This window comes from Myotis myotis, unplaced genomic scaffold, assembly GCF_014108235.1.
Source record: "Myotis myotis isolate mMyoMyo1 unplaced genomic scaffold, mMyoMyo1.p scaffold_m19_p_15, whole genome shotgun sequence".
In the NCBI taxonomy this organism is placed as follows: Eukaryota; Metazoa; Chordata; class Mammalia; order Chiroptera; family Vespertilionidae; genus Myotis; species Myotis myotis.
The window spans coordinates 49689-64629 of NW_023416319.1; the positions used below are offsets into that span (position 1 = coordinate 49689).

Below are 14941 nucleotides of genomic sequence, written 5' to 3' on the forward strand. Positions count from 1 at the left end.
TGGAGGGTGGATGGAGGTGGATGGAGGTGGATGGAGATGAATGGAGGTGGATGGAGATGAATGGAAGGTGGATAGAGGTAGATAGAGGGTGGATAAGGTTGGATGGAGGTGAGTGGAGGTGGATGGAGGTGGATGGAAGTTGGATGGAGGGTGGATAGAGGTTGGATGGAGGTTTGGATGGAGGTGGATGGAGGTAGGATGGAGAGATGGAGGGTGGATGGAGGTGGATGGAGGTAGGATGGAGAGATGGAGGGTGGATGGAGGTGGATGGAGGTGGATGGAGATGAATGGAAGGTGGATAGAGGTAGATAGAGGGTGGATGAGGTTGGATGGAGGTGAGTGGAGGTGGATGGAGAGTGGATGGAGGTGGATGGACAGGCTGAGAATCAGCAGGAGAGAGAAAGCCCTTGCAGGCAGCAGAGGCCAAGGTCAGATGAGAGATGCCACAAGCTGGGAGTCCCTCCCTCAGCCTTAGGTGTGGTGTCTGTGCTCAGTCACCTGCCCCCTGGGAGGCTGGCATGTCCTCTCCCAGCTGCCAACTTGGCACCAGCTTCCCCTCCAGCTTGGGGGGCAGAGCTTGACCACAAAAGAGTTGGTTGGCACTGAGGGGGCAAAACTCAAAATCCTAGAGTTACGCTCAACTTAGGCATAGAAACAAGACATTTTTGGTTTTTAAAAAATATATATTTTTATTGATTTCAGAGAGGAAGGGAGAGGAAGAGAGAAACATCAATGATGAGAGAGAATCATGGATCGGCTGCTTCCTGCACGCCCCGCATTGGGGATGGAGCCCACAACCCGGGCATGAGCCCTGACTGGGAATGGAACCATGACCTCCTGGTTCATAGGTCAATGCTCAACCACTGAGCCACACTATCTGGGCTCACTTTAACTTACGTTTAAAAAGACCATTAGGCCCTAGTCGGTGTGGCTCAGTGGATAGAGCGTCAGCCTGTGGACTGAAGGGTCCTGGGTTTGATCCCGGTCAAGGGCACGTACCTCGGCTGCAGGCTCCAGGGCACATGCAGGAGGCAACCAATCAATGTTTCTGTCTTTCCCTCTCTTCCACTCCCTCTAAAAATCAATGGAAAATACCCTCGGGTGAAGATAAAAAAAAAATGATATCGAAAAACAAACAGATAAATAATAAATTTTTTAAAAAGACCATTAGGTCACCAGTTTTAAAATGAGACCAATCCCAACCCCACCGTGCATGTGCTTAGCGGGGAACCACCGCGCCATCAAAACAGTGATACAGGTTCCGCACTCATAGCCCACGGCTGGCTGGTCGGCGTTGCGTGCACGCGGGTCGGGTGGCATTGCAGGTGACCGTGGAACGTGCGTCTCGGGGTTGCGGGTACGTGTTCTGTGGTGTTTCTTTGGGGTGTCTTTTAAAGGGAACCTGTCTGCTTAAACTTTTAAGAAGCTCTGGATCCATATTGGCAAATTGCTTTCTGACAAACTCACACTGACGTCCATCCCTAACAGTGACGCCAGCATCTCTCTCCTCGCGGCTTCTCCGCAGTGAAAGGGTTATCTTTCCCCGCGGTTTTGCGTATTTAATAACTGAGAGTATTTCATCAATATTTTAATTTGCATTGAACTGATAGATCGAGATGACCTGTGCATTATGTGTGTGATTTGCTAAAATAGCATTACATTCTTTGCCTAATTTCTAGACCCGGGAAATGTCTTTGCAATGACATATAAACATTTTCTCAACACTAAGACTGGGAACTCTTTATCGTCTTTATAACAAGGACTTTTCCTGGTTACTTTTCTATGTTCAGAGGCACCTTGTGGCCAGGTCTCTTCTGAAAAGGAATCAAGTCGTTTTTAGGAAAAGTCAGGGAGTTTTCTGGACTTGATGCAGACAGTTTACGGAACCTGCCTCTCTCATGAAGCAGTACAGGCTCACTCGACCGTGTTTCTTCTTCGTAAACTGACTTCCGAACTAAAGGCAATCTTACCGCGAGGCTCGGAACTTCGCTGCGTACGTAACGCCTTTTTCCAGAATGTTCCGCGTGCTTCCTCGGTCCCCGTCCTCCCTCTCCCATCCCTAAACTCCTTCCCCGCCGTTCCCACAGACACGAACCCTTCTCCCCAGCTGTACCCTGCCTTCCCCGCTTTGAAGGAACAATCGCTTTTCTTTCCTCCCTGCCTGTGACACATCTGCTGACAGAAGAGAGGGCGAGGACCCTCGACCTGTGAACCAGGAGGTCAGGGCACGTGCCGGGTGCAGGCTCGATCCCCAGTCAGGGGCGCGCAGGAGGCCGCCGGCCGTGAGTCTCTCATCGGTGATGTCTCTCCGCTCCCTCTCCCTTCCTCTCTGGAATCATGGAAAGACATTTTAAAAAAGAAGAGCTCGCAGCAGGAGGACCGTTTGCTGCACGTTTGCTGCGTGGCCCCTGCCGATGACTCGGGGCCTTGGGTCAAAGCGGGGTCACTTCGAGGTTTAGGCTCAAGGTCAAGTTCAGTATGGAGCCTGGCACCAGGGGTTCCCTGACTATGCATCTGCCTCCCTGAGTTCCTTGTCTGTCTCACTTTCAAGGTCAGGGAAAGAGGGCCCTTCCCCCACCTCCGCCCCCGCCCCCTGCCTGCCCCGGTGCCCTGTCTGGGCCGCCACCGAGCCCGCCTGGCACGGGCCTCAGGTTTCCGTGGATGACTTCTTGGTAATCCGTTTCCTGCTGTTCTTAAATAATGGGAACCGTGTGAGCTGTGCCTCCCCTGATCGCCAGGCGCTCCATTACTGTAACTTGTAAAATAACATTTTCGTGAGCGATAGTCCTTCCTGCCGCCATACGTCAAAGACAGGCTGTCATCATTGTTTAATTGACGTGTTATCCCCCATTAGCACACGCAGGAGCACGTCTCCCTCCCTCCGCTGCGCCCCGCTCCATTTCCATCACGTGTGTCACGGGGAGCAATAAAACATCAATTAAGCAGAAAATTCCTGACAAACATGAGGCACTGGGTGCAGAGCTGCCCCCTTCCACCTGGTTTCCCTCAAGGCCGATGCTTCCGGGACCATTCATGTTCCAGGTGTCACCTCTGCACTCCAGCCCTCCCCACCCCAGGGGTGTCTTGGCTTCTGCATGCCCCCGCCCCCCGCCGCCGCCCCAGGGCCCACCCTCCTGCCCCCACCTGTGGAGATCAGGAGCTCAAGTCAACTCACTTGGCACAGCACGAATTTATGACTGCGGGCAGCACCGAGCCTGTGCAGAGTGGGGGACGGAGGGAGGGGAGGAGGGAGAGAGGGAAGGAAGGAAGGAGGGAAGGAAGGAAGGAAGGAAGGAAGGAACTAGAGAAAGCCCAGTGCCTGGGGTTTATCTCTGAGAAGGGGGCCCCCTGGGGTGGTGGGCGCCTGGAGGCTGGGTGACATTCTGCAAACAGGTGTGAGGGTTCTGGGCGCCGGGTGCCCTGCAGGCCCTGGACACTGGGGACAGCTGTGGGCGTGCAGCGCCATGAGAGATGAGTGAGCCCCATGTGGTCAGAGTAGGGGGGACAGGGCTCCCCAGCCTGGAGGGTCAGGGGAGGGACTGACAGGAACACTCGTGGGTGCCGATAAAGAGCAGCAAGTGGATGAAAATGTTTGAAGCTGGGACGCGCCCCACCCTGCCCCCCCGCAGGAGAATTGTGGGCAGTGGCATTGACTTGAACTTGCTCTGGCTGTGGGCGGGGCAGGGGGGCTCCAGGCGGAGGGCCCGCTGGGACAGTCCTGGGAATGTTGGGTGTCTGGGGGCTCCTCTTTCGGGAACGTGGTGTCCGGCGAGGGTGGGGGTGACATGGGCGGGTCCTGAAGTGTCATTTAAGGGTGTTTAACTTCCACTCCGTTTCTGAGGAGTCATTTCCTGCAGAGACACGAAGAATAAGAGGAGGAACTTGGCTCATTTTGGCAAATTGCTCCAATTTTCCCACAATCAGCCCCGCATCACCCGCCCTAACCCGTCTGTTTGGGCCACTTAAGGCTCTGGACTCAGACCCGATCAAGGCTGTTTGTGTGGCCCCGGCCCACAGGCCAGGCCTGTTTTCCGGACGGAGACGGGAGGGAGCGGGCCGGACGTCTAAATCACGGCGGACTCGCCACGTAAATGATCCAGTTACACCATCGATCCCGTTCCACCGCGCAATTAATCCAGCGACGGAGCTCCTGGCCGTTAAATCGTCCTCTGTTTACACCGAAATGGTTGCTGCAAATTCCCAAAGACGGGGCACACCCGGAGGGGAGGCCTTTCTGCTGGTTTTCAGGGTGGGGGTGGCCTCCCTGGTTGTAATGTTGCCACCGAAATGGGGGGCGAGGGCCAGGACCCCAGGATGGGCTGCCCTGCAGGCCCCGGGGTGTAGGGATGGAGGGGCCTATTGCGGCGGGAACTTAAATCCAGGAGCGATCGAGGAGGTCCTGCTTCTCCCACTAACTAGGTCAGGGCTGGGGCCCCCACCAGATCCCCGTCCGCCCTGCCCGCCCCATCAACCTCGTGCCCCTTTAAGGGGGGGAGGGTGACACATAGTTGGTACTCAATATGCATTTGACCAATCGGATTCCATCCTCAGCGCCCTACTTGCTCCATGTTCCAGAAAAACAGCAGGCACACCAGGGAGCATCCGTGGGCAAAGCACCCGGAGCCCAGGATCCTGCGACCTCGGGCACCTGGAGCCCTTTCAGGGCTCACATCCGTCAGAGAGACAGCGACAGGGCCACAGGGGCTCTGGGCCTCCGTTCAGAGAGAAAACTGGGGCAAACGCAGGTCCTGGAGGCAGTGCCTCTGGCAGCGCCCCCGGGAGAGGGGCCCCCGAAGGCCCGGGATGCCCCGCGGCCCTGGACTCTCCTCTCTCAGCTCTGCCTCACCCACAGGCGTGTCCAGGAGGTGGGGAGGCCACCCACAACCACAGCGCCTCGGAGCGGGACTGTCTACCCTTCTCCTGACGGACGGACGAGGACACAGGACCACTGAGCGCTGGAGACCAAATGCCTGGGCCCCGCCCACAGGAGCCAGTGACACCAGGGCCGGCCCGGACCCAGGCTCTGAGCGCGGCCTGTGCAAGCACACGCATTTGTGTCCCACCCAATTCGGAGGTCGCTGCCCGAGGGCCCAGGGTGGTGGCATTTGGAGCAGAACTCGGGCCCTTCCGTCCAGGAACCTCTGTCACTGGCCTCCTGTGAGCAGAGGGCGCATGCCCACAGCCCACTCCTGGGGTTGCCCCATGGACACACACAGGCGTGACCATCAGCAGGCGTGTGGCGCCCGGCCGGCCTGGCTCAGGGGTGGAGCGTCGACCTATGAACCAGGAGGTCATGGTTTGATCCTGGTCAGGGCACAGGCCGGGGTTGTAGGCTCGCTCCCCAGTGTGGGGCGTGCAGGAGGCAACCGATCAATGATTCTCTCTCATCATTGTCGTCTCTCTCTCTCCCGCTCTCTTCCTCTCTGAAATCAATTAAGACACAATTTAAAAAAGAAAAGGGCGTGTTGACAGCAGCTCCATGCAGAGTTGTCCCAAACGGTGGAAAGTGCTTGTGCCCATCAGCAGCACATGGACCCATAAACGTTGTCGTATTCGCCCAGTGCAACACTAAAGGGCGATGGAAGGGAAAAACTACAACTGTGTGAAACAAAGTGGGTAGATCGCATAAACGTGACGTTTAACAAGAGAAGCCGGCACCCGGGCGAGCACACGGGGGTCCCACCTGCAGCACACGCACACGGGGGCCTGGCCAGGTGCGCAGTGGCCTGGAGCGTCGGCCGGATCCGCGGAGGCGGAGGGTTGCACCCTGGTCGGCGCAGACAAGAATCCACTACTGAACGCTTCAACGCGTGGAGCAACACATCGAAACCGACGTGTGTGTCTCTCTCCCCTCCTTCCTTTCTCTAAAATCAGTCAATAGAAAAACTCTTAAAGGAAAATATAGCCGGGCCAGCATGGCTCAGTGGTTAAGCATCGACCTATGAGCCGCTCGTTGGGGTGGTTAATGAGGACCGAAACGACCAAGGGTTTTTCACGAGGGAATGTGCCCAGAGAACCAGCACCCGGATGCGGATGGGGATGCGGATGCGGAGACAGAGCATTCCGGAATCCCAGGCCTCCTTCTCATCCCCGGTCACTTCCCTTTCCTCTCCCTCAACAAGGACAACCACTCTCCTGGCCAACGATTAGTTTGCCTATATTTTCATTTAAAATATATATATATATTTTTACTGGTCTCAGAGAGGAAGGGAGAGGGAGAGAGAGAGAAACATCACTGATGAGAGAAAACCTTTGGTCGGCTGCCTCCTGCACACCCCACACTGGGATCCAGCCCACAACCCAGGGATGTGCCCTGACCCGGCATCAAACCATGACCCCCTGGTTCTTAGGTCGATGCTTAACCACTGAGCCACGCCGGCCAGGCTCATTTACCTTTAAACACACACACACACACACACACACTGCTCTGGGGTCTGATCAGGCTGCTACCCGAGGCCAACGCCCTGCAGCGGGCACTGTGACTTCAGTCACTGCTCACTCCCTGGGCCTGAACACGGATCCGGGGTGGCAGGCGCCGGCGCCCTGCGTCCTGGGGAGACAAGGAGCCAGCCCACCGCCCTCCGCCCACCGCCCTCTCAGAGCCCACATGCAGCCCGCGCTCAGGAGGGGCCCTCGGGACCAGGCTCCAGCGGACTGTCCAGGGCCCTGGAACAGGGGCGGGAGGAGAGGGGGGCGGGGGAGGCCGGCGAGGCCCCTTGCGCTGGCGGCCGGGGACAGCTCGGCGCGGCTGCAGGCGGTCGGCTCCCCGCTGCTCCCGGGACCCACGGAAAGAGCCGCCTGCCCGCCCGCCCAGGGCCCAGGCCGGGAGGGTGAGCCGGGCGGCTGCTACCTGCTCCTGGCCGGCCGAGCCCGCAGGTGCGGTTCCGAGGACGCCCCTTAGAGGGCGCTGTCTGCCTGGCTTTGGGTGGAGTGGGCGCCAGGAGGCCGAGGCTACACCCCTCGCCAGAGGGCAGGTGAAGGGCGGCGACCGCGCGGGACCCACCCCGCAAACTTTCTCCCCGCGGAAGAGCAAGGAGGGTGTATCCCTGCACCCGGCTGTCGGAGCCCAGCATCCCGGAGACTCGGGGGGTCCGCTGTGGGCACCGACCGCTCCCCCCGCAACTCCTCTCCGGGTCCGAAGGCGCGCGCCGCCGCCGCCAGCACCCCCCCCCCAACACACACACACACACACACACAAACACACACACACACACACACCACGCCCGGGAACGCTGGGGGAAACTGAGGCCCCGGCTGTCCCGCACCCTCTCCCGCCCGCCTGCGCCCTTCCAGCCCCCAGGTTTGTTTCCAACAGCCAAGCGCCCACCTCTCCCGTGAGGAGCGTCTCCGCTGGTCTCTCTCTAAAAGCCGCGTCCATGCGTCAGAACTTTGGGGAGATTTTGCACGTACCCGCCTCGGACCCAGAGCTCACGCAACACGCGCGCGCACTCTTGCGGGAGGGGGGTGGTCTCCGCTCCATCCCTGGCCGGCAGCGTGGCTGGGGGGTGCGGCCCGCACGGAGCTGGGGAGAACGTCGCTTCTGGGGGCCAGCGACGGCAGGCCGGTGGCCTTGGCCTGGTCTCCCCCACCCAGGAGCCCGTTGCCATCTGTAAACCCGCGTGGGAGACCCGCCCTGCTGGGCCCCCCGGACTGTGATTGACTCCAACCCGGGTCACCGGGCAGCGCTTTGCTCCCAGCAAAGCCCCGCGCAAACTGGAGAGTAACAGTAATGAGAACAATTGTTTACGGAAGCTCTGTCTGCAAGCGCCGAGGCCCCCAGAGCAAACACGGGGTTCACTCCTGACCGTGTCTGCTGAGAGAAGCATTAAAGGCGCCCATCGGGAGTTGAGGGGGGCGGGGTCCGAAGCCCCAATGGGGAAATAAAACACCCACTTCCCAACTGGGAAGCCGGATTGGTGGCCTCTGCCCATGCAGGGCGGCTGGAGGAGGCGAGAGGCTCCAGCTCAAGGAACAGAAGGCCATGTCCCGGCCGCGGGGTCGAGCGAGGACCTATGAACCAGGACCACACGGCTCCATTCCCCTTCCGGCGCAGGCCTGGGTTGTGGGCTCCATACCCAGTGGGGGGTGCGCAGGAGGCAGCCGATCCATGATCCCCATCATTGATGTTTCTCTCTCTCTCTCTCTCTCTCTCTCTCCATTCCTCTCTGAAATCAATAAAAATATATATATATTTTTAAAGGCCATGGGTAAGTGAAGGGCCCACAAAAGACCTGGGATGCATGGGAGCTCACAGTGGGGGTGCGGAGTGGCCGCCAGTGCGCCCCCTTTCTCTGACTAGGGAGCTGTTTCTGAGGGGATCCCGCAAGCAAATCTGATGATTAAACCTAGAGTCTTAGCCGCCTGTCTGACAAAGCTACTGTGCGGCCTGGGGAGTTGCTTTGAAAGCAGACAGAGTAGAGCCCGTGTCTGCCCGGCTGTCCCTCAGGTCCAGCGGGGTTCCCCGGGCACCCGGAGACCGCGGGGACATTCTGCAGGTGCCCCCGAGGTGCCACAGCCCCAGACGGTGAGCACTGTGCCTGGTTCCCGTGGCCCCTATTAGAGTCAGGCACCTCCAAACGTCAGCCGGAGAGACTTCCGGGAGGAAGTGCTGTTTTCGGGTGGCGGGGCCTCCGCTGACCCCAGGCTGTGGGCCCTCGTGTCCAGAGGAGTGGAGCGCCCTTCCTCGCGCAGCCGTCGGTGCCAGGACGCCGCCCCCCCCCCACCCCACCCCACCAGTGGCGCCCGGGCGTCCGCGGTTCTCGCGCACAGTCAGAGAGACGCACACCGGCTCTCGCTGCCAGAAAAAGGTGCCCTCTTCGGTTTCCGGGGCCAGAGGCCAAGGCCAGAGGACTGCTGGGCCCGCTGACAACGGTGCTGGGACCTACACCCCGATTCCCTTCCCGTGGATTAGACGGTGGGCTGGGAACCCAAGTCTTCTCGGTGGCCGCGCCCCTGGCAGGCGTTGGGTAAAATGCCGAGGCCACCAGACCGCCAAGGGTGGGAAAGCGCTGAGTTCGATGGGGCCTGAGGTCGCGTCCTGCCCGCTGGGCCGGTGCTGAATTGCTCTCCAGCTGCGTGGGGGCGGCGGCCCGTGCCAGGCCCCTGGAGGCGGGGGAGCGGCAGCTGCGACGGAGGATAACCCCGAGGTGACCCGGGCGGGCCGGGCCCGCCCCCTTCCCCCTCCCGCAAGCGGGGCGGCTGGGAGCTGGTCCCCGAGCCGCGGGGGATAGGGGGAGGATCGGGGAGACAGGCTCGGGCTCGGGCGCCGCGGCTGTCAGTGCGCTCCGGCCCTGGGCGCCGCGGGCTCCGAGTCCCTCGCTCGCCCCCTGCGCACGCCGGAGCGCTCCGAGGGCCTCTTTAGCGGGAGCCAATATCCTTTTGTGCTAATAGGCTTGTCCTCATTTGCTGCCTAATTGGACTATATAAAGCCAATAACAGGCGGGCTCTTACAGCCCGAAGCCAAAGCGCCCAAATCCTGGGGAAGGCGAGGAGGGGGCGGCGGAGGCGGCTGCGGGCCGGCTCGGCTGTGCCTTCGCCGCCTAATCCCATTTGCCATTGTGCGCGCCCAATCGCCGTATACTCCCCGCATTTAACTTGGATGACATTTTGATTTCATCATTAGCATCCGGCGCCGGATTGACGCAGCCCCAAACCGGGAACTGCTCTCGCCGCCTCCTCCCCGGGAGCCGGAGCTGCCGCCGAGCCGCCTCGCTCCCTCGGTGCCGCGGCAGGGCCGCTCCCCGCCCCTCGGCACCCCTCCCCATGTGAGCCCGCCCCGGCCGGGTCCTCACCCCGCCCTCCCGCCGCTGGCTTTGCGCCCCGGGCGGCCCTCGACTTTGCGCCCCGTAGTTGAGTTCCGTTTATGGTCTGATTTCCGGCCACCCGCCAGCCTGCCCGGCCACCCGCCCGTCCCTCCCTCGCGGGGACCCGGAGGAGAGGGGACCATGCCGGAGCCCGGGCCGGACGCCCCCGGCACCGCGAGCGCGCAGCCGCCGCCGCCTCCCCCGCCTCCCGCGGCCAAGGAGTCCCCATTCTCCATCAAGAACCTGCTCAACGGAGACCACCACCGGGCGCCCCCTAAGCCTCAGCCGCCCCCACGGACGCTCTTCGCTCCGGCCTCGGCCGCCGCTGCTGCCGCCGCTGCCGCCGCCGCCGCCGCGGCCAAGGGGGCCCTGGAGGGCGCCGCGGGCTTCGCGCTCTCGCAGGTGGGCGACCTGGCTTTTCCCCGCTTTGAGATCCCGGCGCAGCGGTTTGCCCTGCCCGCGCACTACCTGGAGCGCTCCCCGGCCTGGTGGTACCCCTACACCCTGACCCCCGCCGGTGGCCACCTCCCGCGACCTGAAGGTACCGACCGCTCTTTGAACTTTCCTTGTCCTCCCCGCGCGCCCATCCTACCCCTGCCTCGCGCTGCGTCCCGCTGCAGCCCCGGGGCCTCCCGCACCTGCCACCCCGGTGTTTGCCAACTTCTTCCGGCCCCAGGTCCCCTCCGGGCCGGGCCGCCCCCGCGGCTTCACTGCCCGGGAATCCAATCCCACTTGGCGAGAGGAGTGGACCTGGAGCCGGGGCGCAGCGCTTCGCGGAGACAGTGGCCTCCGGCAGGAATGGGGAGGCCTCGGAGGCTGGGACTGGGGACTTGGCCTGGATGGAGGGAGCGACTCGGGCGGTCCCAGGACAGAGGCGAATCTGTGGGCCCCCGGGTGGGGGCGGTGCAGGGGTAAGAGGACGCCGTCGCCCTGCCACCGTCAGGGGCCCTGTCGCCTGTCCGGGGTGGGGGGGGGGGGGGAGAGGGCCCCAGGGCGCCGCGCCCCTATTCTGGCTCATGCAGCCGGCGAGAAGGAGGCCTTGGGGCCCGCGATCCGGAGGTGGCGCCGGTCCACCCGGGCCTCGATGGCCGCTGAGTGCGCGCGTGCATCCACCTGTCTGTCTGTCTCTCCGCAGCGTCGGAGAAAGCCCTCCTGCGAGACTCCTCCCCCGCCTCGGGCACCGACCGCGACTCCCCGGAGCCGCTGCTCAAGGCCGACCCCGACCCCAAGGAGCTGGACTCCCGGAGCCCGGACGAGATCGTCCTGGAGGAGAGCGACTCGGAGGAAGGCAAGAAGGAGGGCGAGGCGGCGGCCGGGGCGGCCGGGGCGAGCGTGGGCGCGGGCGCGGCGGCGGCGCCCCCGGGCCCCGAGGACTGGAAGAAGGGCGCCGAGAGCCCCGAGAAGAAGCCCGCGTGCCGCAAGAAGAAGACGCGCACGGTCTTCTCGCGCAGCCAGGTCTTCCAGCTCGAGTCCACCTTCGACATGAAGCGCTACCTGAGCAGCTCGGAGCGCGCCGGCCTGGCCGCATCGCTGCACCTCACCGAGACGCAGGTCAAGATCTGGTTCCAGAACCGGCGCAACAAGTGGAAGCGGCAGCTGGCGGCCGAGCTGGAGGCGGCCAACCTGAGCCACGCGGCGGCGCAGCGCATCGTGCGCGTGCCCATCCTCTACCACGAGAACTCGGCGGCCGAGGGCGCGGCGGCCGCGGCGGCGGGGGCGCCGGTGCCGGTCAGCCAGCCGCTGCTCACCTTCCCGCACCCGGTCTACTACTCGCACCCGGTGGTCTCGTCGGTGCCACTGCTCCGGCCCGTCTGAGGCCCGAGAGGGGAGGCGGAGGGAGCGCCCGGCCCCCTCCCCAGACCCCGGAGGAGACTGGGCCGGGCCCAGGGCGCCGAGACGTCCAGCGGCCTTCGGGAGCCGGCGCCGGCGCGGCTCGGCCTCCCCTCCCCCAATCGGTAGCGTTTTGTAAGTATTTGCAATGCATTTTCGTGCAATTCACCCCACGTGGATTTGAGGCGCTTCCCCTCTTCCTTTTGGTTTTTGGCTTCTATTCAGAGAACAGGAAACAGGCCCCATGCCTGTGTCAACATATTTCGGCTGGAAGCTTCGGGAATAGGGGCAACCCACCCACCAAATTTGCATCGCGCGCTGTGGCTTTTTTGGTTTTATTTTTATCGAAGGAAAAATAAACGCCAAAAGCGGACCCTCTCTAATTTATTCGTTTCTATAGAACGATGTTCAGGAGGAGAGAGAGAGGGGGCAGAAAGAGAGAGAGAATTCACATTGTAGTATTTTTATTTCTAGATTTCTGGGTGTGGTTCTGCCTCTCCACCGCCCCCCCCCCCCAAACCGGTATCCTCCCGTTTTCAAAACCTGAGCAGCCTCTTATAAGAACCCCGACTGCGGCCGCCCCTCTCTCACGGGCGAGGTCTGTCTCGGTTCTTCCAGGGTTCGGCTTTGTGACTGAAGGATTATCTAAGTGTCTAAAGGGAAAAGACAGCCCCCAAATCAGTCTCCTGGTGACGGACCGGCTCCGCATCTGGCCCCCCTGTGCGCGGTCTTATTTATTAGTGGCATTTATTTTTGGAATTTCACTTGTTGGTAAATTATTCTTAATGTTGCTCTTCTTATTTTATCCCCTCTTAGAGAGTGATTTCAATATGAAAAGCAACAACCTGTGGCCTGTACCCTCTCCCCTGCCCTTTTTGTTCCACAGTGACTGCTGTACTTCTGACCTGTGCAATATTGTGCAAAATTTCCCGAGTGCCTGGCTCTTCCTCGGGCGAGCAAGGCAGACATTTCCACTGTATAATCCTGGTCGTGGCTTCAGGAAGAGGAAATTAAGAAGGAGAAAGTGGGGGGAGAAAGGAAAGAAGGGCAGACAGGTAGCGATGCTCAGAGGAGTCAGATAGGAGACTGGAGCGCTTTAAGTGAAGGACAATCAATTTAGGAGAATTTTAACTTATTTGATAAATGTACAGATTTCTTGTAAAGTTCACCCTCGACTCCGTAGGGCTTCTTGCTCTGCCGCCCCATCTGTTCTTCCCCTGGCTACACCTGTTGTTCTGCGGTCGTTTGCCCCCACACCTCCCCCACCGTCTTCCCACCTCTGTCTGGGTTCAGTCCCTTTTTAAGAAAAAGAGAAAAAGACACAAAACATTGTTAAACTTCATGTTGTGGTGAAACGGAATTCATTAAAAAGCAAAGCGAAGCGTCTCGTGTTGCCCGCGTGTGACTGACTGTGCCGGCTGCCCCGGAGCAGGTGTCTCCCACCGGCTCTGCTGCCCGGCGGCGGGGACAAAGGCGGCTGTGTCCGCTCCCTCCGCGGCACCTCTGCGGCTCTGCCCGCCGGTGAGCAGGAGAATGAGGGGCGGAGGGCGAGGACCCGGCTTCCCGAGGCTGCGGGATGGGGCGAGGCGGCGGCCGGTCTCTCCGACGCAGGACGGCGGCCTCGCATCCGCTCCGGGACGTGGCTCCTTCGGGAGCCGCGAGGTTCTGGGCGGGACACCCCTGCGCCCGGGGCGGCGGGCCTGGGGCGGGCGGGCTCCGGTGTGGGGAGAGGAGGACGGAAGTGAATTTCCAGTGTAGCTGTGGCCGCAGGCGGGTCGCGAAGTCCGGCTGGGAGAGGCCGGGCGGCGAGAGGGCAGCCGGGAGGCCCAGGGGCAGGGCGGCCTCCGCAGGCCTTGAGGGACGTGGCTCCTGGGCGGCTCGGGGCGGGCGCGGTCCAGGTGCGGCAGGTGCCAGGGGACAGAGACCCTTTCCTCCCAGCCGGGCTTCTGCCCACGGCGCCCCACACCCCAAGGGCGGCCTCTCCACGCCCCTGGCCGCCGTCCCCGCCGCCGCCCTGAAGCGCTCCGCTGCTGTCCCCGCGCGCCAGCCGCTGGGAAGCGCGGTCTGCGGCAGAGGCAGGCGCTCGGGCGCCCCTCGCCCCCCGCGGCTCCCCGCCTTAGAGCCAGGGCGGGCCAGCCCAGCTCCCCGCAGGGTGTCCTTGAAGCCAGGAAACCAGCAGGGGGATGAGGGGCCCGGAGAGACCGAGATTTCGGAGAGCTCGCGCGGGGCGCAGCCGCTGGGGAGCGCGCGGGTCCTCGCTCGCAACCCGCACAACGATCCGACCGCGGCGGAGGCTCCGGCCTCGTTTCCCGCTGATGGGAAACTGCCCCCAGTACATGGGCGTATTTATGGCCAAATTTTAGGCTGGACCTCGGCGAAGGTAGCTCTCCCTTTATTTCCCTCTGGTTTGGAATAAAAACGAGGTCATGTGTCGTAAATGAAAAATAAACAGACATTCGGGGTCAAAATATGTTGTTCCTTGTGTTACCTGCAAACACAGTGATGCCGTTGACTGTTGGCAATACTAACTGCGGGCCAGGCCAATGGCAGCTCATTAAAAACAATGTTGCAACAGCAAACACGCCTTCGGTTTTACAGCCCGGACACGATGCTATCAAGCGCCAAGAAAAGACTTTATTTGTGTTTGGATTCTAGAAAACGGTTCTTGACTGACCCAGTCTTTACAAAGTCGAGAAATAACTGGTTCTTCACACGCTCCGTTTATCCTCTGCCCCGCTCCCCGGGGCCTCCCCTGCCCTCCTGAACCGGAGGTCTGCGCCCAGGCCTGGTGGGCGTCCCTCCCAGGAGCCCTGCGCGCCCTCCGGGAGGGGGGTGGCGCCCCGCCTCCTGGGCTGATGGCTGCCTGAGCCTAGAAACCTGCCCTGGCTGCGAAAACCTCCCCTCCCCTCTGGTCAGGTGGGGTCGTGGCATTTCTCACGGAGCAAGAGAAGGGGCTGAACCAGGGTGGGGTTTCAGAGCAGCTCAGCCACCCCACGCTCCAACCATCCTGGGCTTAGCTGCTGGTCTTTCCGAGGTGTTGGTATCAGGAGAGGCGCAGAAAGCCTGGTGGGGCTGTCATATCTGGGCAGCTGGCCGGGGTCCCCTCCCGGCCCCTCCCGGCTGCCTCTGCCGGGGATTGTGGGAGTGCAGGGAGCCGCTCACTAGAGGGGGCTCTGTCGGAGTGAGGTGCCCCACCCAACTGCTCCAAGCGATCTGTGGAGGGAAGCCAGGGGGTCAGTGCCCCCGCCCCGACAATGAACTACATTCCCCATTTATCCTTTGTCTCCCCTCCCCTCGGAGGTGGGACC

The 14941-nt window shown here is 61.7% G+C and overlaps 1 protein-coding gene across 1 annotated transcript; it reads left to right on the forward strand.

Moving 5' to 3' along the window:
- The first annotated feature begins 9944 nt into the window (after positions 1–9944).
- On the forward strand, positions 9945–11919 carry HMX3 (H6 family homeobox 3). Its single transcript, XM_036337395.1, has 2 exons — positions 9945–10344; positions 10939–11919. Exons 1-2 carry the CDS (start codon positions 9945–9947, stop codon positions 11616–11618), a joined length of 1080 nt encoding a protein of 359 aa, XP_036193288.1. The 3' UTR covers positions 11619–11919.
- Positions 11920–14941: the final 3022 nt, after the last annotated feature.